The sequence below is a fragment of the Mirounga leonina genome, unplaced genomic scaffold, assembly GCF_011800145.1.
Source record: "Mirounga leonina isolate KUSES-001 unplaced genomic scaffold, KU_Mleo_1.0 Mir_53, whole genome shotgun sequence".
NCBI lineage: Eukaryota > Metazoa > Chordata > Mammalia > Carnivora > Phocidae > Mirounga > Mirounga leonina.
In genome coordinates, this window is record NW_023270807.1 from 103,492,851 (window position 1) to 103,516,471 (window position 23,621).

At 36.8% G+C, this 23,621-nt stretch overlaps 1 protein-coding gene and 1 pseudogene across 4 annotated transcripts in view; one reads left to right on the forward strand and one right to left on the reverse strand.

Moving 5' to 3' along the window:
• Window positions 1-23,621, reverse strand: part of IPCEF1 (interaction protein for cytohesin exchange factors 1) — a 183,616-nt gene that overhangs the window by 74,658 nt on the left and 85,337 nt on the right. For 3 of the 4 annotated variants that reach the window (XM_034991069.1, XM_034991068.1, XM_034991067.1), the window contains 2 exons: window positions 13,835-13,888; window positions 130-169 (listed from right to left, as the gene is read on the reverse strand). In XM_034991069.1, the coding sequence (XP_034846960.1) occupies window positions 130-169; window positions 13,835-13,858 (64 nt within the window). In that variant the 5' untranslated portion in view covers window positions 13,859-13,888. The remainder of the gene's footprint in view (window positions 1-129; window positions 170-13,834; window positions 13,889-23,621) is intronic. The other variant, XM_034991070.1, reaches the window with a different exon arrangement.
• On the forward strand, window positions 17,522-17,645 carry LOC118001644 (annotated as a pseudogene).

Sequence of the window (23,621 nt, forward strand, 5' to 3'; positions counted from 1 at the left end):
AATCTGCCATCCACCTTCTGATATTAGCATTAAGACGGACAAAAATCTGATCCCAAAGAAGGCATCGGACAGAAAACCCTCACTCATGCACACAAAAAGGGGATAAAGAAACAAAAGAGATCTAATTACCTTGAGTTTTCCTTCTCTGCTTCTGACGCAAGGGAACCTGCTGATAATGCAGGAAGGAAAGAAAAGAGGAAATTTCTGATTGTGTTGTAACATTTGTAAAGAGAGAAGGAGGGAGGGGGTGGCAGTGTTTATGAGCAGGATGGAAGCTAAAAAAAAACTCTCCAAGCAGAGCTAAAGGGGAGCTACTCGCTGAGGCACAAAATGTGCTAATTAGAATCGGCATACATTGAGCTGAACCTGAAGAAAGATACAAAGATGCGTAACTTGGCATGTATCACTAATGTTTCCTGTTTCCACCACAGACAGCTTTCGTGCTATCACTTCAGTTAGGACAGGATGATGTGCACTCAAGTTCTTAAAAATAATGATATATTTCCCCTTTGATTCTGTGTGTGTGTGTGTGTGTGTGTGTATGAGAGAGAGAGAGAGAGAAGGAAAAAACCAGATCCTGCTTCTTCTCCTGCAATTTCTAAATAACACCAATTATTTCAATGAACCGGGAAGATAATTGTGATCTCACAATATTACAGGTTCACATCAGATTATTAAATCCATGGCCCTGCCCCCACATAGGGTGATACCTAAACCACATGAATTAAATATCCCAGAAAAACAAATTCCACAACCTCTTTTGGTGACATCGAAGTAAATATCAACCCTCCTATCAGGAAATTCTTATCTACAGCCATATTTAAATTACTCATTCTGTCTTTAAGCATCTCTGAATATCTCTCACGTGTTTTACAGAAGATAAATTAATTTCAATTTCTATTTTATACTAGCTCTTCAAATATTCAAATCAGACATAAGATAACATATCTGAAGTACACATCTTTCACAATACATTTTAAACAATTTGTGTCAGATCACACTATCAGCAAAAATAGATAACAAAAAAAAATGCTTTCAAATGACCCTGTGTGTGTGTGTGTGCATAGAGAGAGACATTTTAGATTAAAGGAGTTTCACTTTTTCTCCACAATATCTAAGCTGAATTTACTCAGATTTAAAAGACTTAATCTTATATGTTAACAAGTAGAGAATTTGAAAACACTGTGGTAATTGCAGAGCAGGTCTCATAAGTTGGCATGCAATCATACAACAACATTTTAAAATGTTATTGTAGAGGTACTTGGCTACTAGTCTACATATCTAACTATTGATCTAACACAGCTATTGTATATGGTCCTATATGTGTGAAGAGGGAATACGACACAGGGGTAATAGGATGGGATTTGTAAATCCAGAGGCCTGAAATAAACTCCTTGCTGTCATAATTAGTAGCTGTTATTATGCAGGGAAAAGTTGATTTACCACTCAGAACCCACTTCCTCATTTGTAAAAGCAAGATATTTCTAATAATTCCAGTCCTATGGGTCTCATAGATATTCAACAAGATTGTATGTGAAAATGCTCCAAAAACTGAAAAACATTATATGACTATATGTCATATATTATATTATTACAGATATAAGCAAATACTTCACACTAATAAACAAAAGTTTCAGCATTTTTAGGATAAGTAGGACTTGTATTTCCTTCAGCAATTATGATGATGTCAATGGGCTTAAATTATATTTTCTGGGAAATCTCATACTGACTTTTTTTTTTTTACATATGTTAGAAAGAAATTTTATCCCTGAAGGAATCAATCATCCTTGTGAGACACGGACAGAACAAAAGCAGTAACTGCCCTAAATTTTAGGTAAGAATAGAGTTATTACAGTCATGACGTGTGACTAAAATTTAGGCATATGATTATGCCAGGGTCCCAGTCTCAGCTCCACTTCCCCAAGTCTCTCCCACCCTGACCTGCATCTTGGTTTGAAATTCCCACCATTTCTTCAAATGGTCTCCTGGGGTCTTTTTACTATGCAATTACCTGACATCAGGGAAATCGGTTAGTACCTACTCAAAAATTTTAGCCCAAATACATATATCATTTGGACAGTTAAAACTTAGGTAAGATCCAGGACTAAAGGCAAAGAAGAGAGTAAATAAATTTAGACGTGGGAACAGAGGCATTCCCAAAGGATTCTGGCCCCAGATGAACAAGGTGAATCACACTAGTTCATACAAAAAGAGCAACTCTAAAAACAAAAGAAAGGAAAGTCTCAAGAGGACGACTGTAGAACCTGTGAGGGGAGGCAGCGCTGAGACCATCTTTCCTCACTGCAAACCAGTGAATCTCTTCCATTCACCCCCTTCTGAGCTCCAGTGGGACTGGGAGCTCTCCAGCTTCTCCATCCAACCTTAGGGCTGGCTCCAGAGAAAGCCCAAATGAAACTGTCAGTTTTGTCTCAATTTTGCCAAGACCAGCCCTCGGTGTTTGCTAGTTTGCCTCGCTGGGTGATAGTGGGAGCTCCAAGCAGAAGGACAATACCTCAAACAGGGTGAGCACCCAACACCGAGAAAGGATTTTATTCAGACTTTTTTTAAGGAGGGCGAAAGAGTTTATAGTCATTGAGTACACCCTCCTCTGACAATACTTCTCCTAAGACAAATTATTACAAAATCTACATTAACTGTTCAAACAGTTTCCCGCAACCAGAAACAGAGTGCATATTATAGAAATAACAAATTATGGGGAGTTTCAGTTTCACTTGATGTATATGAATTTGAAACCTACATTGGTTTACATGAGAGAATGAAAACAATCTTGAGAACTTCAGTGAGTTTAAGATACATTTTACTCCTCACAACAGGAAGTGGAACCCACAAACTAGTCAGTTTCAAAAAGATCTTACATGTGGTTTTTTTCACTAGGTAAGGAAAAAAAAAAGCCAAGCAACCAGTTGAGCAATTTATAAGATAGTTTTTCAATAGAGAAATTACAACTCATTATCATAACAAGTATCCAGAGCCTAGTAAGATCTTCCCATTGGGATGTTGTGGGTAAAAGGGAAGAATTACTCTAAATTCTGAATTTACACTAACTTGATTCTAAAATATGGGGGAAATTTTTCTTTTAAGTATATATTTCCTTTTTACTGGAAAACAGCACTTTTATTTTACAAAATGGTTACAAAAATTCATTTGGTTACTAATCATTTAAAAACACAGATAAACAAGCAAAGGAACCAGTACAAAATATACAAAGGGACCTCCTTTGATGTTGAATGATGATAACACCCAAGTTACAGGGTAATTAGTACAGTGACTTCTAATCTATATAGTAATTGGTAAATCTTGCAGGCACAGTTTACCCCCATGATATATTAAAACTCACAGTAAGATGGTTTGTCATTGCATGAAACTTCATAATGATTCTGGTCTTTAGCAAAATTATACAGTGATATGATAATAAATGGGCCCTGATTTGTAGCATTTACCAGTTTCCATGGCGTGAAGCCTCACATCATTGTCAATTTCAAACTACCAATACTGTAACCAAGCCACAAAATTCCTAAATATTTTACAGTCAATTCCAGCTGACAGAGCTGTTAAGAACGTTTCTCCACCAACAACTTTCCCCCACAAAGATCTTTTCTCCTTCCTGGAAAATTAAACTCAACTTTATAAAGGGAATTTTAAAGCTTTCAATTATTAAAATTTTACCTGAGAAAATACATGAAAATCTCGCTTATTTTTTTTCAGAAGACTAAGCACCCTAAATATTACTTAATAATTCATATGAAAAGAAAATCTCCAGTAGTGAAAAATGGAAACAGATAATAGACATTCTAATAATAATAGACAGTAGTAGAAAACAATGACAGCTAGAAGATATATATAACATTTGCCATGTGCCAGGCACTGCCCTGAATCTTTTCCCAAATACCAGGATTGAATCCTCACAATTATTGTGGCTTAGGTGCTATTCTTATCCCCATCTTAAAGAAGAAGCAAATTGAAGCAAATGCATTCAGGATTTTGCCCAAAGTCACAAAAGTAAATGGTAACATGCAGATGTTTATTTCAAGAATAAAACTTGCAAAGTGGTAGCCTCTTACAATATTTGCGTGTTTGTTGTTGATGTTATAAAAAGGAGTAGGACAGGGAAGCAAGGACTAGAGTATGAGGGGAAGGAATGAAAGAGGGATGCCTAGGAAGAAGGCAGAGAAGGTGAGGGGGGAAGAGAGAGGGGAGAGAAGGAGCCAGGGAGAGGAGCCAGAGAAAGGACAAAGGGCCTGAGGGGGAGGAGGAGAAAAAGTGAGAATGTAGAAAGTGAGGGAGAATGGAATGCCAGGGAAAATCCTGGAGTTTCTAGCTTAAACAATTGAATAAATGACAGCAATATAGACAGCATAGTTTTAAATATACACATTCAGTAGTACATCCAAGGCATCCAAGTGGAAATGCTCTGTACATATTACACTTAAGGGTCTGGGATTTGGAGAAATTCTGGAATAAGGATATAAAATCGGGAATCATCCATGCATAGAGAGTAGAAACCTTGAGCTGGGATAAGATCACCCATGTGTGTAGAATAACAAAGAACTGAAGTGAGAATCTGAAGGAGGCCCAATTTGTTACACAGAAGCAACAGAGCAGACAATCAAGGAGACTGAGAATAGCCAATGAAAAGATAAAGAAAATCAGGAGAGGGGTTGTTGTGGAAGTGAGGAAGAGAGTCAAAAGAAAGGTGGGTTTAAACCGTCAAGTCCTGCCGATATAGAAAAGAAAGATCCACTCTCAGCCCAACAAAACACCTGCCCGTGTGCACAACACAAGTCACAGACAGTTGTGAATTGCAACACGGTGGTGGGAGAGCACAACTGTGGGAAGCTGAATGTGTGTGGGTATGTGAGTGGATAAATACTGTCACTCTCATTCATTGCTGTGCTCTATCAGAACTAGAGCTGCATGCAAAAAAATCTCAGAAACACTACATTGAAAATTAAATGTCTATATTAATGCTACTGTTTACAGTATTGTTAAATATTGCTTATAAATACTAAAATTGCATGGGAATGATAACCATCACAATGTAACCTGGGGTGAATAAGAGGGTAATAGTAAAAAGAAGGCATCAGTAGGAAAATGCAAGTGTATTTATGTTTTATTACTTTAAAAATAATATTAAGGGGTGCCTGGGTGTCTCAGTGGGTTAAGTGTCTGACTCTTGATTTCAGCTCAGGTCATGATCTCAGGGTCATGAGTTCAAGCCCACAATGGGCTCCATGCTCAGTGGGGAGGCTGCTTGAGATTCTCTCTCTCCCTCTCACTCTGACCTTGCCCCTGCTTGCTCTCTCGCTCTCTCTCTCTCAAATAAACAAATAAATCTTAAAAAAATAAAAAAATAGTTCATAGCAGCAATGTTCACAAAAGCCAAACTATGGAAGGAGCCAAGATGTCCTTCAACAGATGAATGGGTAAAGAAGATGTGGTTCATATATATAATAAAATATTACTCAGCCATCAGAAAGGATGAATACCTACCATTTACATCGACATGGACAGAACTGGAGGGGATTATGCTGAGTGAAATAAGTCAAGCAGAGAAAGACAACTGTCATATGGTTTCACTCATATGTGGAATATAAGGAATAGCGCAGAGCACCATAGGGGAAGAGAAAGGGAAAACTAAATGGGAAGAAATCAGAGAGGGAGATAAACCATGAGAGACTCTGGACTCCAGGAAACAAACTGAGGGTTACAGGAGGGGGGTGGGGAGATGGGGTAACTGGGTGATGGGTATTAAGGAGGGCATGTGTTGTAATGAGCAATAGGTGTTATACGCAACTAATGAATCATTGAACATTACATCAAAAATTAATGCTGTACCATATGTTGGCTAACATTAATAATAATAATAAATAATAAATAAATAAATCATCAAAAAGTAAGAAAAGAAGGAAGAAATATGTACTCAATGAGTTAGAATATGAATACAGTTGAGGTTTCTTTAACTTTTTGGATATTCCCAAATTGTTTTCAAGGGACCTACTTACAATCTCCTCCAATATATAAAATGTTCAGTTCTCTGCAACCTCAAGTGTATTTTGGTGACTTATTTCAGGATTTCAGAAATCTTCCTACTTATTTTTTTAACTATTCCATTAATTTCTGCTCTTGAATTATTATCCCTATTTCTTCAAATTTCTTTATATTTACTCTGTTTTTCTGATTCCTGTAGATAATATTTACCTCATTTATTACTCTTTGTTTTTAATAACACACTTAGAGCTATAAATTTACATCTAAATTCTACCTATACCTCCTTGTTTTTTAATTCTAAGTCATTTTTTTTCCATCCAGTGAGATATTCCAGAATGCACTTGTAGGTTTCCTAACATATGAGAACTTTTTACTAATTTTTTTCTTTTTGAGTTTGAACTTCATTGCCTTTTGTTCAGAAAACATGATCTTTATGACATCAATTTCTTGAAATGTGTTAGCATTTATTTGTGACTTACTACATAGTCAAATTTTGTAAGCATTCTATGTAAACCTCAAAGTTGCTAATTTTGTCTCCCAAATATTTCCTATTTTTGTTGCCAGAGCTATAACTTTGTTAGTATTTCCGTTCTTCTATTTTCAATCTTTCTGTGTGGCATTTTTGTGTGTATGTTTTTTTGTTTGTTCATTTTTGTTGTTTCTTTTCTTTTTTTACTTTTGCTGTTTCCTTTATAAGCAGCCTATAACTAGATTTTTATTTTTTAAAATATGATTATATGTGCCTCTTGATAGGTGTTTAATCTACTAACATTTACTGTAATTTCATTTTGCATTTTTAGTTTACATTTATTTTATTTTTTCCCTTTCTTCCATTTCTTTACATGCTATTCCTCTGCTGCTCAATTTAGTATTTCTAAATTCATCGTGAATAGAACATGTACTTCAGCACATTTTTAACTCCTGCTTCAGTGTTCTTTCTCGGTATGGTAGTCAAGATTTTTACTTTTCTGTTAAAATGTTATTATTATCATCATTACTCATCAATGGACAATTAAATTTAGTGACATGTTATCAATTTCTGTGATCACCTGTGTTTCCTTTAGCAAATGTCTGTCTGTTGGATTCACTTTTCTTTTTACTAAGGTACCTCCTTTAATAGTCCTTTTAATGGGGGTTTGTAGGTAGCAAATTCTTAATCTTTATGTAAATAGTAATGTCTTTATTTTGCCCGCAAAATTGAATGATAGTTTAGCTGAGTATAAAATTATTTTCACCTGGCACTTTGAAGATTCTGATCATCTGTCTTCTATCATTTATTATGTTGATGAAATTGCTGCTATAAGTCTGTCAGTCTTTGTATGTGACCTATCTTTTTACTCTTTTAAGACATACTTATCATCCTTGATATTCTGTAGTCCCACCCCCCCTTCTCTCCACTGTGCCCATGGCTCCCTCTTTATCAGTTTGGAGGTTGCCTCTACATGGTGCAGAATCAGCCCTAAATCATGTCCTGAGATGAACATAAAGAATCGCATTTCCAGTCACTGATCTAGCTGATGACTAGGTTCTGCTCCTGATTTTGAAGCTGTGTCCCTGTCTCCTCCCTCCCTAAACTTTAGGGAGCTAATTGCATAACCCCAGGCAGTGGTTTGACAAATGTTTTCATCTTTAGCCCCTTTCACAAGTGGGGGAGCCCCCATTTACTTGTCATCAGGAAGTAAATATGACTTGCCTCATATTTAGTGGAGCATTTTTTTTACCCCTTTAACCTGGGCCAGGAGGCAAACTACTTCCTGCTTCCAGACAAGGTACCCATTAGGCCCATAGCTTCAGTCTTGCTTGCTGCTTTTCATTTCTGATCCATAGAGATGATTACTGTATTGTTGAACCTACCTGTGCTTTTTTGGTTTTCCATGTTTCTCTTTGTCTAGCACTGCTCTGTTTCCAGCAGAGTGGAATATCAAAGTGTGAACTCACAGGACCATTATTGAATGGAAGCCAGTCATTCATTAATTAGAGTCTATCTTGAAATCACAGTTCAAATGATAAGCAATTCCCTTTCCATAGTAGCCTTAATATACCAACAAGACATCCATTCATTTCCTTTTCTGGCACCTTAAACTTTATTCTACTATGCAGAAATGTCAAGTACTTTGACAACTCCATACTTTTGAATACCTTATTCCCTACCCCATTTTTCATCTGGTTAAGGCTTACTCATCCTTTCTGACCCCAGTCAAATGCCACCTCCACCATGAAGCCTTCTCTGACTTTAGAAGAAGTTAGCTCCTATAAGAACCTTATATTCATGCAGTGATATTTATTTGTAGTCACTATAATACTTGATTCATATTATCTCCCCAAAATCTTCATGTTAAGTACTGTTCTATCTTCCTTTCCACAAATGAGAAACTTCATCTTGGTATAGTTAAGTAACATCTCCTTAGATCACGCTTAACAAGTAGCAGAGCCAAGACTGGGACCCAGGCCAGTCAACTCCATTGTTTAATTCTATGTTACTTTGCTTATTCTGTCTCCTATATTCCACAACACTTTGCTGATGCTCTGAAGTGGATTATAATTAATTTGTTTACATATCTGTGTGGTACATATATGGTGGTAACCCTACCCACCCAATGGTCCAACGCAGAACCTGTGAGTAATCTCAGACAGGCCCTTTCCCTTAGTTCAAACGTTTACTCAGTCACTACCCCTGTTCATGTTGCTTTTTAAAGTTTTCAAGGATTGGGGCGCCTGGGTGGCTCAGTCGTTAAGCATCTGCCTTCAGCTCAGGTCATGATCCCAGGGTCCTGGGATCAAGTCCCACATCGGGCTCCCTGCTCGGCGGGAAGCCTGCTTCTCCCTCTCCCACTCCCCCTGCTTGTGTTCCTGCTCTCGCTATCTCTCTGTCAAATAAATAAATAAAATCTTTAAAAAAATAAAAAATAAATAAAATAAATAAAGTTTTCAAGGATTTTATCAGCTCTGTAGTTGAATGACTACAACTGTATTTAGATTCAATGACTGGCCAAGACTTTAAGATAGAATTGATGTTTTTGAACAAGTCCTGACTTCAAAATCTAGCACCTAGCCGACTATCTGACACATAGGGAGCACTCAATAAATATTTACCAAAACATTAACCATGTTTTATGTCAATTTTTACTTCATATGATGCCTTACTAGTAGCCTTGGCACAAGTGGAGATTTAACAAATATCCAGAAAGCCATCTACTGCTTGATTACTCAGAGCTGAAAAATGCCTCCACTAAATAACATCAACAGAGTTAAGCAACATAAGATTGCTCCAATACCTTTCTCGCCCAAAGCAGCACATGCGTAGAGAAAATCTTCTGGTATTGATTGACACTCAATTTGAATTCACCTGAAGTGTTGACCCTTGCTATTTCCTTGTAGGTAAAATAAACTTGTGTTGACCAAATCTCTGCTTTTATCTAAAATACCACTTCCTCAAAAACTATCGCAGGTTTCTCCAGCATCCTGTTTTAACCATATCCTCCAAATACTAAGAATCTAAAACCAAAGAAATAAGAATGCATGGGGTAGAAGAGGGAGACTAGTAGGAGGGGCAGAAATTTTCCAGAGGCAGCTAACAAGACCCTACCCAGGAATCTATTCCCCAGACAGCTGCCAGGTAACTGCTCTGCTGGAAGTCCTACTTGGAACAGCAAATGTGTTAAACAGCCTCCCAGTTTTGATCTGTACGTCAGGCTTGTGCACAACAGTGTTGGGAAAGCCATTTTAACATAGCATTATGTTCATGTAGCCTAAAAAACAAGCTGCTAAAATGTGAGCTCTTTTTAGTTGATCAAAAATGTGAAAAATAAATTCCTCTCTTCAACCCTGAATTATCCCCACATCCCTGAGACACACACCATGGGCATAGAGTTAGAGGAGCAGGCAGCTTCCCATGGGGGCTGCAATCATGTCCAGGTAGCCCACCGCACACAGTACACAACGACCAGGCAATACATGATGTGTAAGTAATGGATGCAGAGCTTTCTTGTGAAGGAAACACAACAAATACCAGTTTGCTGTTAGGCCAGCCATCCCTCAGATGGCAGTCCAGGCAACAGCAGATAATACAGCCACAGCGCCAGGAGTGAATGTCCCTTCACATTCAATGAGCTTGTCCTCATCGAGCACGAAAACTGAGCACAGTTACCATGATTTATATGCAGAGACTTTTGTTTCAGGTAAGTTTTCCCTTAACATTTTATTTAATATTAATTTATATTCATATACATTTATTATAATTATTATGTGTTAATACTTAATAAATTAATTTTATTTAAAATAATTCTTGAGAAATCACTGTCATAAAATTTTTATCAAAGATAAATCTGATCATTGCTTCCCCACGAAAGTAAGAATTTTCAGAAGCTTTAGGTAAAAGAATGACATATGATGGTAAAAGAGACAGTGTGTCACATTCCCTCTGAGCCTTGTCATCTTTAAGTTAAGGCTGTTTTCCTTACTTAGTTGTAACGTTATTACTAAAATCTGAGAACAGATAACTTTCTTAATTAAGCCTTTAGGATTCATATATGCTAATTGTTATTTGTTTATGTGTTTATTCATCTATTTCTTTATTTTAGTGAGAAACTAATCATAAAAAAAAACTAAGCAATACTGATTTAGCATACAATACTTTGTTATCACCACAGCGTGATATGCAGAAAGCCTTATAAATATCAAGGACTACACAAGTGGATTCTTAGAGATGTTTAGGGATTGTACTAAATCTAATCATTATGTTGAAGATTTCCCAACAGGCTATGGCCTAGATCCTAAAGATGATTATGCTAATTCTTTCTTTCAGGCCACAGTTGGGTAAATTATGGCTTTTGTTTATTCAACCACCAGTTATTGCACAATTACTTGGTGCCAGGGACTAGAGATTCAGTGGCAAGCAAGCTCTCACACAGCTTCCAGTCAAAGGCAGAAAAGAGGGAATTGAACAAGGAGGTCCACGTGGAAGTGCTATTACCCAGAACTGGGGAGTCAGGGGAAGTACCCCATGAATTGATAAAAACAAAAGCCTGAAAGATGAAGATCTGAGCATAGGAGGGTCTAATACAGAGATGCAGGTGTGAGCCCGAAGGCACAGACCCCAGAGCGTTGGGACATAACCACATTCAGAGTAGTGAAGTCACATCGGGTGGGGCCTTGTAAATTATGTTTAAAACTGTAAGGTTTATCCAAAAGCCAGTGGGAAGCCACTGAACAGATGTTAGCAGGCAAGTAGCACCATCAGATCTGCATGTAAGAAAGTTCACTCTGGCTGTCACATGGCCAGTGGGTTGGAGGGGGCAGGTGCAGAAGCAAGAAGCCCAACGGGCAGAGGGAAGGGCAAGTGTTGTGTCTGGGAAGGTGGGGAACTATTAAGAAGGTAAAACCAACAGAACTTGGTGAGTTAATACCTTTGGTGCTCTGTGAAGCTTTAGCTCTGAAAATTCTGCTGTTTCTTTCAGAGGAGAGAAAAGACTACTATCAGATAACAAACAACTCAGCTGAGCGGAAAAAAAAAATGTTCATCTACTGCACACATAATAAAATTTCAAACGCTTAGAATCTAGTTTCTTGAGCAGTTTTACTAGTACCATTTACTGTACCAACCTCAATAACTATCAGGTCAGGATCAACAAAAGTGCCTTAAAGTATTGCCCTCCCCCCTGAAGATGGCAGGCTCCTCATCATAAGCAGCAAGCAGAGTGCTCAGCACACAGAGCTCAATAAATGTTAGGTTAGTGGAAATGAATTGTATTTCGGGATGTGATTAGGTCAAATGTGTCAAGCCTACTGAAACTACCTAGCATAAAAATAGGTATCCTGTGCTACATTTTATTTAGAGAACAAATGACAGCAGAAAATTGAACTAATTTTCTGAATGGAAATATAAAGTAGGGTAACCATTGAAAAGCAGCTGGAAGAAATACAAGAGAGATGTTTAGCTATACCATCTAGACACTGATGACTATGAGATAAAAATAACAGGTAAATAGGCACACAAGGAGAACTGAGCTGATTGAGTCTAGGTGTGAAGGATGACTCAGGAAATGAGAAAAACCCATAAATAGCCAGAGTTCCCACCAGTAAGGACAGAATCCACTTGCTCCCTGTCCAAGGGGAAGCAGGTTACATATTACAGCAGTACTTGATTGGAAATTATATGGTTGGTATGTTAGCCCTCTGGTGATCGCATCTGCAGTCTGTTCTAATAGCCATGGTTTTACTTGCCTTAAGATGTGGAGATTTGAACTTGTTTCAGATCATATTTCCATTTCCAGGACCTATGTAGTACAATGGCTGATACATGATAGAGTCAGGAGAGGTAATCAGTGAACATTAAATGAATGTTTGAATGAATGAATGAATGAATGAATTCATTAAAGTGTTTAGGTGCACTCTTATTATCTTAGTTTCCATTTCTTCTTAAACATATGTGATGAACTCTTTCCAGCTGGAACACTACATTCTTTCAGTAGGATAGGAAAACAGAGTAAAAATTAAACCCTCCATTACTTTTCTCAAGGATCCAACCATTCTAATTCTCCCTTTCCATTTCTTTGCTCCATATAACACATACACACGTCCTTATAATCATATGCATTTTTTAAAAAAATCTTATAAACGTTGGGTACTGTAAACTTTAGTGTTCCTCTTTTACAAATCTGTGATGGCCACCTCTTTTTGCCCTTGACCACAGGACCCTCATTTAACACCCCATGCATATGCCTTCATGTCTAACCCTGGCCAAGAATCTCATTGCAGCTGCATGTATGCTCTTCGTTGTTCCTCTTATCTTCATCATGATTATTCACATTTCCATGTTCAAACAACACCTACCCATTTGTGTCCAAGGGATCACATTTTCCTTTTCTGCAATTTTTAGATGGCAAATTTCCCAGGGTACATAACTGACTATAATTTGTGTTTTCATTTTTAGTTTTCTGCAGTCCTGTCTCCCAAAGTTTCTACCATTTTCATCACTAACAAGCTTTTCCTCCTCATTTAGAATTAGCATCAGAATCAAAGTGCTCTCATTGTTTTGTCTATTTCTGGGAAATGAAATTGTTAATGAAGCAGAGAATTAATCAGCTGCCCTGCTTTTTAGTAAGATGTCCCTTCCAGGAGCTATCTAGTTCAATTTCTCCATCACTATTCCTACAACCTGCCTTGACATTCATTTCCTAATTTGCATCAGGAAACCATTGGCCATGTCCCCTATTTGGCAGGAAGCCCCTACTATATTCTCTCAACACCCGACTTCTGATTCTGCTTTTGGCTCTACTCTAAAAACTCTGTCCTATTCATCCATCATGAGGTCATTAGATTTGCCAAAAGATTCACACCATACAATCCCACACTACCCCACATCCCTTCCTATTAGAAATACCATGTTATCTACATCAACTTTTTATTTTTCCCTTCATCATTAGTGTCCTTGTCTAATAGAGGTAATACACTTGCTCAATTGACTTACTTAAATAGGCAAATTTATAGCTATAAAATTATTTTTAGAAAAACCTACAACGTCAGCATAATAACTGGCAGAATGTTTCCCATAGAGGTGGCATGAGAGGTTGCACTAATACCATAGTTGACCTCAAACACAGAGATACATTACGTACCATACATGAAAATCATGGTTATGTTTTTGATCTTTAAAAGCAAATAGCTAGCATAAGAAACCCCGAAACCTAACCAAAGGATCATGTAATTCCAATGTGGCTAAGGAAATGGAGGACAATAAATAGCTAGCTGAACTTAAGATCAACTTTTTAAATTTTTTACTCATTCATCAAACTAACGATGAATATTTAAGTCGAAGGGTACTTACAAGAGCATCGCCATCAGTCGCCATGTATACTGTTCAAATTGGTAGAAACAAAAGCTAGAAAAGAAAAAAAGATTCTAAGTTAAATGTGGGATTAAAGTGTTCATAAAAGCATATAGCTCTTTGACAGGAGGAAAGGCATTTCTATTTTGATTGATGAATTTCACAATAAAAACAATTCATTAAATAGCTTTTTAACACAGAATTCAATAAGCCAACATTTAAAACTGAGTTCCTAAAATAAGCCAGAATTTCATCTGCACATTGGTTCGTATCCTTTTAAGTCCACAGCAAGACATGCACATTATTTACATACTTAATATTGTGTGACATATAAACAAATATCTTTGAAAAACAAAACTGTTTTCCTCTCCATGATGAACAACACCGTGTAAGATGTGGAAATATTTTGATCCATTACTATTATTCTGATTGTATTAACGAAACAATTTCAAAAACGTAACTAATCCCTTTGCCTCAGAAGTCCCAACTTTAGTATGAAGATGAGCCCCTTTTGACGTATTGCACTTTGTAGTGGATTACCTGATAGACAAGATGTTCTGTGGTTTCAGGAAAAGCAGGTGAAAACAAAAGCTCAACTTTTCAGAATTTGACAAGCAAAGAAACTTGTTAAACATCCACCAGCCACTGAAACTCTTCCCAACACAGAGAGACTTTCAATCTCTTTCAGCGATACCAAAGATACAGACCCATGGTCTGTGTGACTTTATTCCTTATACCAATGGTTCCCAAATCTCAAAGAATGGATCCCCCTTTTTAATGTCAAAAATGTCATATACACATTATGTAGGTATGAGTAAAAGACTTATTTATAAAATACCAAAGAGAAAAACCACAGTAAAAAAATGACTCAAATTCAATTGCTTATTTTTATTTATTTAAAAGAATAGACTAGGGGTGCCTGGGTGGCTCAGTCGGTTATGTCGGCCTTCAGCTCAGGTCACGAATCCCAAAGTCCTGGGATCGAGTGCCACATCGGGCTCCCAGCTCAGCAGGGACTCTGCTTCTCCCTCTGCCCTTCACCCCACTCTCGCTCTCTCTCACTCACTCTCTCTCAAATAAATAAATAAAATCTTTTTAAAAAATAAATAAATAAATAAATAAATAAATAAATAAATAAAATAATAGACTAAAGCCTAAGTAAAACTCAAATCACAAGTTGGTGAAAATACCTGCAATATATACTTAATATATAAGAATCAATTAAAAAATGGGCAGAAGACATGAATAGATGTCTTCTTTTCCAAAGAAGATATACAGATGGCATGAAAAGTTGCTGAACATCACTGATCAGGGAAATACAAATCAAAACTACAATGAGACTTCACCTCACACCTGTCAGAATGGCTAAAATCAACAACACAAAAAACAACAGGTGTTGGCGAGGATGTGGAGAAAGGGGAACCCTTGCACTGTTGGTGGGAATGCAAAGTGGTGTAGCCACTCTGGAAAACAGTTTGGAATTTCCTCAAAAAGTTAAAAATAGAATTACCCTATGATCCAACAATTGCACTACTAGGTATTTACCCAAAGAATACAAAAATTCTAATTCAAAGGGACACATGCACCCCAATGTTATACAGCATTATCTACAATAGCCAAATTATGGAAACAGCCCAAGTGCCCATGAATGAATCAGGAAGATGTGGTTTACACAACAGAATATCACCCAGGCATCAAAAAGAATGACATCTTGCCATTTGCAACAACATGGATGGAACTAGAGTGTATTATGATAAGCAAAATAATAAGTCAGAGAAAGATAAATACCATCTAATTCCACTCATATGTGGAATTTAATAAACAAAACAAACAAGCAAAGGGGAAAAAAAAAACAGACAGGGAGGCATACCAAGCAACAGACTCTTAACTATAGAAACCAAACTGGTGGTCACCAGAGGGGAAGTGAGTATGGAGATGGGTGAAATAGGTGATGGGGATTAAGTAGGGCACTTGTGGTGATGAGCACCGGGTGATGTATGGAAGTGTTAAATTAACATGTTTTACAACTGAAACTAATATAACACTGCATGTTAACTACCTGGAATTAAAATAAAAACTTTTTTAAAAAATCATAATATAAAGAGTTCTTACACACTAATAAAATAATAAGCAAACTAATAGAAAAACAGGTGAAAAATTTTCAAAAAATAAAAATACATATGACTAAAGTTTAACCTCATTAACAATAAAATAAGTGCAAAATAAAACAACATGATTCCATTTTTAATCTTCAAGATTAGCACACACACAAAAATTATGTGATAGAAGTCACATTTGGTGGAGGTGTGCTGAAAAGAAGGCGCCGGGGTTTTTTTTTGTTTTTTTTTTTAAAGATTTTATTTATTTATTTGAGACAGAATGAGAGAGACAGAGAGCACATGAGAGTGGGGAGGGTCAGAGGGAGAAGCAGGCTCCCTGCTGAGCAGGGAGCCCGATGCAGGACTCGATCCCGGGACTCCAGGATCATGACCTGAGCCGAAGGCAGTCGCTTAACCAACTGAGCCACCCAGGCGCCCAAGAATGCGCTCTTTTTGAAATGTCAAATTATTACAGCCTAGCTGGAGGGTGATTTTTCAAGATGATGATGATGACAATCAGTGACCACCAACATTTGCTGAGTCTTTACCACCCTCTATCAACTATACTACACACTACCATACTAAACGTGCAGAGTTTTATAATATATCCTTAGTGAAAAAGTAGGTAAAAACATGTGCAGGGTGATCCCATTCATTTTTTATCATAAAAGTATAGGTTTATATACATACATCTCATGCATCAGTGCATTGGGGGGAAATGTCTGAAGATATTTACAGCAAAATGTGTACAGTAATCATCTATGAGAATCGGAATAACCAATAATGTATTGCTTATTCCCTGATGGATTTATTTCCCACAATAAGTACTTATTTATAAAATAAAATAAATATTTTTATTGACTCATTATAGCAATGTATTTTTAATTTTTTTTAAAGATTTTATTTATTTTTTTTTATTTTTTTTTTTTAAAGATTTTATTTATTTATTTGACAGAGAGACAGCAAGAGCAGGAACACAAGCAGGGGGAGTGGGAGAGGGAGAAGCAGGCTTCCTGCCGAGCAGGGAGCCCGATGTGGGACTCGATCCTAGGACCCTGGGATCATGACCTGAGCCGAAGGCAGACGCTTAATGACTGAGCCACCCAGGCGCCCCTAAAGATTTTATTTATTTATTTGACAGAGAGAGACATAGTGAGAGAAGGAAAACAAGCAGGGGGAGTGGGAGAGGGAGAAGGAGGCTTCCCGCCGAGCAGGGAGCCCTATGCGGGGCTTGATCCCAGACCCTGGGATCATGACCTGAACCGAAGGCAGACGCTTAACGACTGAGCCACCCAGGCGCCCCATGTATTTTTAATTTCTATTGATTGAGCAAATACATAATAAGTAAAAGCTGGTTTGAATTCAGCAGCGCTTTTAAGTAAAGAAGCTTGTAAACTTGTAAAACTTAAGAGCAAAGCTCTGGGTTGGTCTGAACTGGATTTAAATCTCAGGTTAGCAATTTACTATGTAATCGTGGGCAAGTAACAGATATTTTGGGACCTCAGGACTCTCATCTGTGAAATGGGCATAGTAATAGTATTTCCTTCTTAAGACCAGACAAAAATGAAGTTAGAAAATATCTCTATATACGCTCTGGTTTCTCTTCAGATCGCATAAATCTTTCGCCTTTTACTAAAGATTTCCGTGGAGAAAATATCTCTATAATACTCAGAGCAGTACCTAACATGTAATAAATATTTAATAAATTATTTTATTGTCATAAAACATATTTATTCCTTTAGCCCAAACTTATTAAAATAAAGGTCAGCTATATACACCCTTTAAATATGATATAAAGCATTGCTGTGTAACTTTTCCTGATTCAGAGGGCTAATAATCCCCTCCCCTAGAACAATAGAACAGCTACATTTGTTGTATTTATTAAGCCACTACTACATCCTCTGCCAATTGATGATTTTCATGTATCATGCCATATGATTATTAGAACCACCTATGAATAATCCCCTATTATTACTCCCATGTCTTAGATGAGACAATGTAGGAAACTTAGAGGAGGAAGTTAGTAAATCGATGTTTCCAAATCCAAGCCCAGACTCCACAGCCTTCTCTCTTAATGGCAGGGTACCACCCTCACTCCCCCAAAGTCTCCAACAGGACATTGTTCATAATTAACCCCTCAATGGTCATTTGGTATTTTATGTACCATGATGCTGTGGACAGGTCTCCCTCGTTGGACAATGAGAATATCAAAGGTAGAGGCCATGACCCAGTCTTCTTCATGCCCCAGGGCTATCCAAGTGAAACACACAGCTTTGGCAAGAGTTGTCAAAAAGATTTTTTTTTTTTTAAAGAATAGATCACTCCATCAGAAAACTATTATTTCAGTGAAATTCTGAATCCCTTTGCTCAGCCAGCTTTCTAACAGTAAAACAAGTAGAACTGACAGAAGATGATGGAAGACAAAAAGAAAAAAATTCATCTCTAATTTTCCACTAAGCATTGGGGTTTGTTGACAATACACTGCTCTAGTCACAGATATTAAGTTTTCCTTTGATCATGTGGAATATTTCCCTGGTACATATTGTATCCCTTAACCTCCTAACAATCTCTTAGGTGTGTTCACTCTGTCTACACCCATTGCAACCACTATGGTCAAAGGCACCTTTCTCTTGGACCATTGCGGAGACATCCCAGCTGAGGTCCTGCTTTGCTTTCTTGCCCAGAGCATTGTTTTTCAATGCACATTTAACTACTCATCTCTTCCCACAGATCTTATGAGAGATCAATCCCCTTTTGTATGCTCTGATAGCACGTTGTCTTTTATTCATAGAAGTTCGCATAATTGTACTGAATTATTAATGTTACAATTATGTCTGACTCCCCACTATAGTATAACTTACCTGAGGGCAGGTACTGTGTCATACTTTGTTCACTTGTTTACTGCTGTATCCCCAGTCTTTGTACACAGGGTGATTCAGTAGACATTTGTTGAGTAAATGAATTAAAAATACAAACCAGTAAAAACACTGAACTCTAGATGAGTTTCCATAAACAAAACCTATGATTCCAAATTTTTTTGTTTAGGGGAATAGTGCTGTCAGGAATATCCCTCTAGAATTCTCCTTCCCAATCTGCAGGATATGGAAATGAGATAGTCAATATCAGACTTCTCTGAGTCAAAGAGCAAATGTGTAGAAACAATATGCAATCAGTGGTATTAACGGGGAAGAAGGGGAAGGGGGGTATGTAGGCATGGATGTGCCATTGTAGAGGCTATTATGTGAGTGTTTACTTAATAATTTTAGAGTTTCAGTACTTTATTTCTTGAAGTAGTGAGCATACATGAAATTGAAAATTTCACCACAATGATTCAAAGATAATTTGGGGCAGAAGAATCATCAAAACAATTTAAGCTCAACTGTTGCCTCCCCTCTTCCATAAAAATCACATAGCCATAATCCAAAAGAATTAAGAAGTGAAATAGTGGTCATGGAGACTAATGTAAAAACATTTACTTATTGTTTAGATAATGAGAACCAGCTGAGCTAACCATGATACAGCATACTTGTTATCTATATATTGATAAGCTAAATATGTAGCTCCATGATTTTGATAAAAAATATTTATAAGCACACAATGAAAGCAGTTAATGAAAAATAATGACGCTGACAAAAGTATTTTGAAAGTAATAATTTTGCCTTATTCCTAACCCTGAGAATACCAGTTTAAGCAAGGTGCCCATAAGTAAAGAGTTAAAGGAAGAAGGAGTAGTTATTTGATATGTCTTGATAAAGGATTTTTTTTATAAAGGATTTTTATATAATTCCCAGGAATTAAATATGTATAAGAACCTAATGACAAGGCAACAAATAACTTTCATAAATCAAGAGGTTTCTAATTCTTTGCTTTCAACAAAATTAAAGAAAAATCTATTTTGATTGTCTGTTAATTATTAAAAGCAGTTGTGATAGATCACATGAGGTATTTGGCATATACTTGAAAGGGGTTCAAAAGTGCTTTATTTCCATCTATTTATGTGAAAAACAGTTTTAAGGGCTCACATACATAGAAACCAACAAAAGGATTAAAACTCGTTCTGAACTCTCTCTCATTCTAGCAATATTATTCACCTAGAAGTAGTTCCATAATTAGGGGGAAAAACCTCATCTATCTCATTAAATGATGCATTCTTAATAAAAGTATGTACCTCTGTATTAATCATTATTTGTCAAAATAGCATATTCATGTTGTTTGCTAAATTGTGTACTAATAATAATTATAATGATAACCCACTCCAAATGAAATCTTATATGGCTTAAAGAATTATGTCACACAAAAAAATTAGATCAATTTCAGTTTAAGTATGTATTTTTTGCTGAAATGTATAAAATCATCAATGAAAGTTTTTGAAGCAAAAAATATACATATTAAATAATTGGATAAAAACCCATGGAGTAGTAGAATGAAAATATGAGTTCCACAGGGGAAGAAAACAGAGCAATGTAAAATTAAAACTCCAAAGATGACTTTTTAAAAAATGTATATATGACGTACCAAATCTCTGTGTTATTTCTATCACATAGGTTATATTTAAAAAGAAATAGAACCTTTACTGTCAAGATTTATCATATGTCAGAAATGACATCTTTCACAACTATTTAAACAAACATACAATAAAAATTCTAGGTGACAATGTAAGGTGTCAGGGAGTACATAGGGTTTCCAAATTACTTTCGGGTAGACAACCAAAATAACATGTTTCAAAACTACTACCCACGCAGGGATTAGGGTCAAACATTTCATTCTACCACTATGTAAATGTGGAAACTTATTAAAATAGCTTAATTTGCCTGCATAGTAGACACCACATACGTTAAACAGAAGTAATAACCAGCTCAGGGATTTTGTGAGAATTAAATGAAATATATGAGAAACCTGCAAAACCCGATGCATGTTCACCAAGCGGTAGCAATCATCTTGAATGGGAGAAATTACCTGGAAATGGCTTTGTTATAGAAAACTATTCTTCCTGATGGAATTAGCACACAACTATAGGATGTGAGCAAGTGTGGTAACAGGTTTCATCAAATAAAATAGCTTTTATGCTTCAAGGTTGATTAAGCTCCCTAACCTACTCTCCTAGAGAAATTTCTGGTGCCTTGTTTCAGAGTTTAAGGGTTTAAGGGAATAATTTTCTCAGTCACATTTGAGACGGTTATCTTCTTTTAAAAATAACTCCTTAACACGCCACCGCATGAGACTCAGCCAAAACAATGAGGCCACAAATACTTTTTTTAAGTTTGTGAAATGAAATCAAATATATTCCTGATAAGCTCTGTAACTGAAAGTGGAAAACCCATTTCATTACCAAATGGATAATAAAGCTAATTTCAAACAAGATAAATCCCTTAATATACACTGGTTGTTAGGGACTGAATGTTTGTGTTCTCCACCCCATCCCAAAATTCATAGGTTGAAATTTAATCCCCCTGTGATGTGTTTGGTGGTGGGGCCTGTGGGAGCCGATTAGGCCATGACAGTGGAGTCCTCATAAATGGGAGTAAGGCCCTTTAAAAGACCAGAGAGCTAACTAGCTCCCTCTCTTTCTACCATGTGAAGAGACAAGAAGAGTGGGCAGTCTGCAACCCAGAAGAGATCTCTTACCAGAACCCGGCCATGACAGCCCCATGATCTTGAACTCCCAGCCTCCAGAACTATGAAAAATAAATTTGTGTTGTTGACAAGGCACCCAGTTATGGTATTTTGGTATAGAAGCCCAAGCTGACTAGGATGCCGGTGAAGAATCATTCTATTTTGTTTTAGGTCAAATAAAATGCAAGTTTATTCTAGCAACATATTTCAAAAACTGTTTAGCAAACTAGTTAATTTAGAAATATGGACTCTGGTCTTATACCATTTTAAAACCAGAAAATAAACCAAGAATATCAACATGCAACCAATGCTCTATTGATAAAGAAGGCAATTGCTAGTATAATTTTTTTTTAAAGAAAAAAGAAAGATATTCACTAAAGGCAGTTATTGGTTCAACTGATCCAAAAGTAACTGCCTTGATTATTCCCCTCTAGACCTTATAATCTTCGGGATGATGTAGCAAAGTAAGCACCATGCCTAGTTTTAAAGGTTTTTGAAAAGAAGACAATTTAGATGAGCATCGGGTGTTATATGAAAGGGCTGATTCACTATACTGTACAGCAGAAACTAATATTACACTGTATGTTAACTACCTGGAATTTAAATAAAACTTTTTTTAAAAAAAGACAAATCTTTTGTGTAATTTAAAGATAGTTTTTCAGGTGGAACAAACTATGACCTAGGTTAATTCTTTTTTTTTTTTACAGAGTAAGACAACTCTGAACTAAAATTTTAAAAACCCACATATTAATTCATAACCTGGTTATCCTTTAAAATTACAACACTGGCATTTGACAAGAAATGCTCAGAGCAGCAAACAAATTTATAGAAAGTTCATAAACAGAGGCAAACAATGTGCATTATTCTTAATTCAGGAACAAGAGCTAAAGAGGAAATAGAAAATGCTGGTCACTCTAGAGGCAGAAGTCTCAGACACCAAAAAGCACATAATATGTGTGGTAACAAACTTAATTAGCAATTGAGAACCATAAGCAAGCATCTTCTGTTACATGGTAGTCCATCAAAGCAATGCCATGGGAAGCAAGAGAGAAAAATCCATCTTTGCTCATATATAAAAGCAAAGGACATGAAATAATCCATTGGTTTTGCCAATTAGCAGGAGATCTCTTGTTAAGGCAGAGGAGGAGAGAAAGAAGCAAAACACAAGATAACCTCCCTGTGAGCACATACACAGTGATGTATGTGGGGGATGGTCTGGAGTTGTTACTTGGTCCAGGAAATTCATGAAAGGAAAAATGGCTTAACCAAATTATCTCATTTTTTCTTTTATTTTTTATTTAAGATTTTTTTTTTTTCTGGTTGGGGAGGGGCAGAAGGAATGGGAGAGAGAAACTCAAGCAGACTCCATGCTCAGTGCAGAATCCAACCTGGGGCTCCACGTGGGACTCGATCTCACGACCCTGAGATCACGACACTGAGATCACAACCTGAGTTGAGACCAAGAGTCACACGCTTAACCTAGTGCAGCACTCAGGTGCCCCCATTTTTCTTTTAAATTTAAGCTCTATTGTCATCCTGATTCTAATCTATTTCCTGCAAGCTTTTAAACATCTTATTCTTTCTCTTTCATTTATTTTCTCTTTTTTATTGTTAACTTTTCCACTCATTCTGCTACATTTCTCTTCTCGCTCCACTTTGAGGATGAACTGACAGATGGTTTTCAGAGCACAGCTTTTTTTAAACAGAAACTATGATGATTAAAATTACTTTATTTTCAACACCACTAAAATACTGTGATATATCATCTGAAGAGACTGGCAGACCTCTCTCTCACTTGTCCTTCTTGCATCCCCACAGAAGCTGTCAGTCCCGACAATCAAGACTTAGACAGAAACATCTACAAATCTAAGCAAGGAAAGCTTCTCTTTCAGCCAATCATGTCGATCTCTGCTCCCAAGGGACCATTTTACCATGGTAACAAGCAAGTGGCAAACTGTAAGACATCCTGAACAATCTGCCTCTTTTACCTCCTGGAAGAACCTGCACCAAATACAAGTGGCTGTTGACCATGCCCCTTAGGGAGGCATGAAACTCCTTTGTGTCCCTGGCCTGCG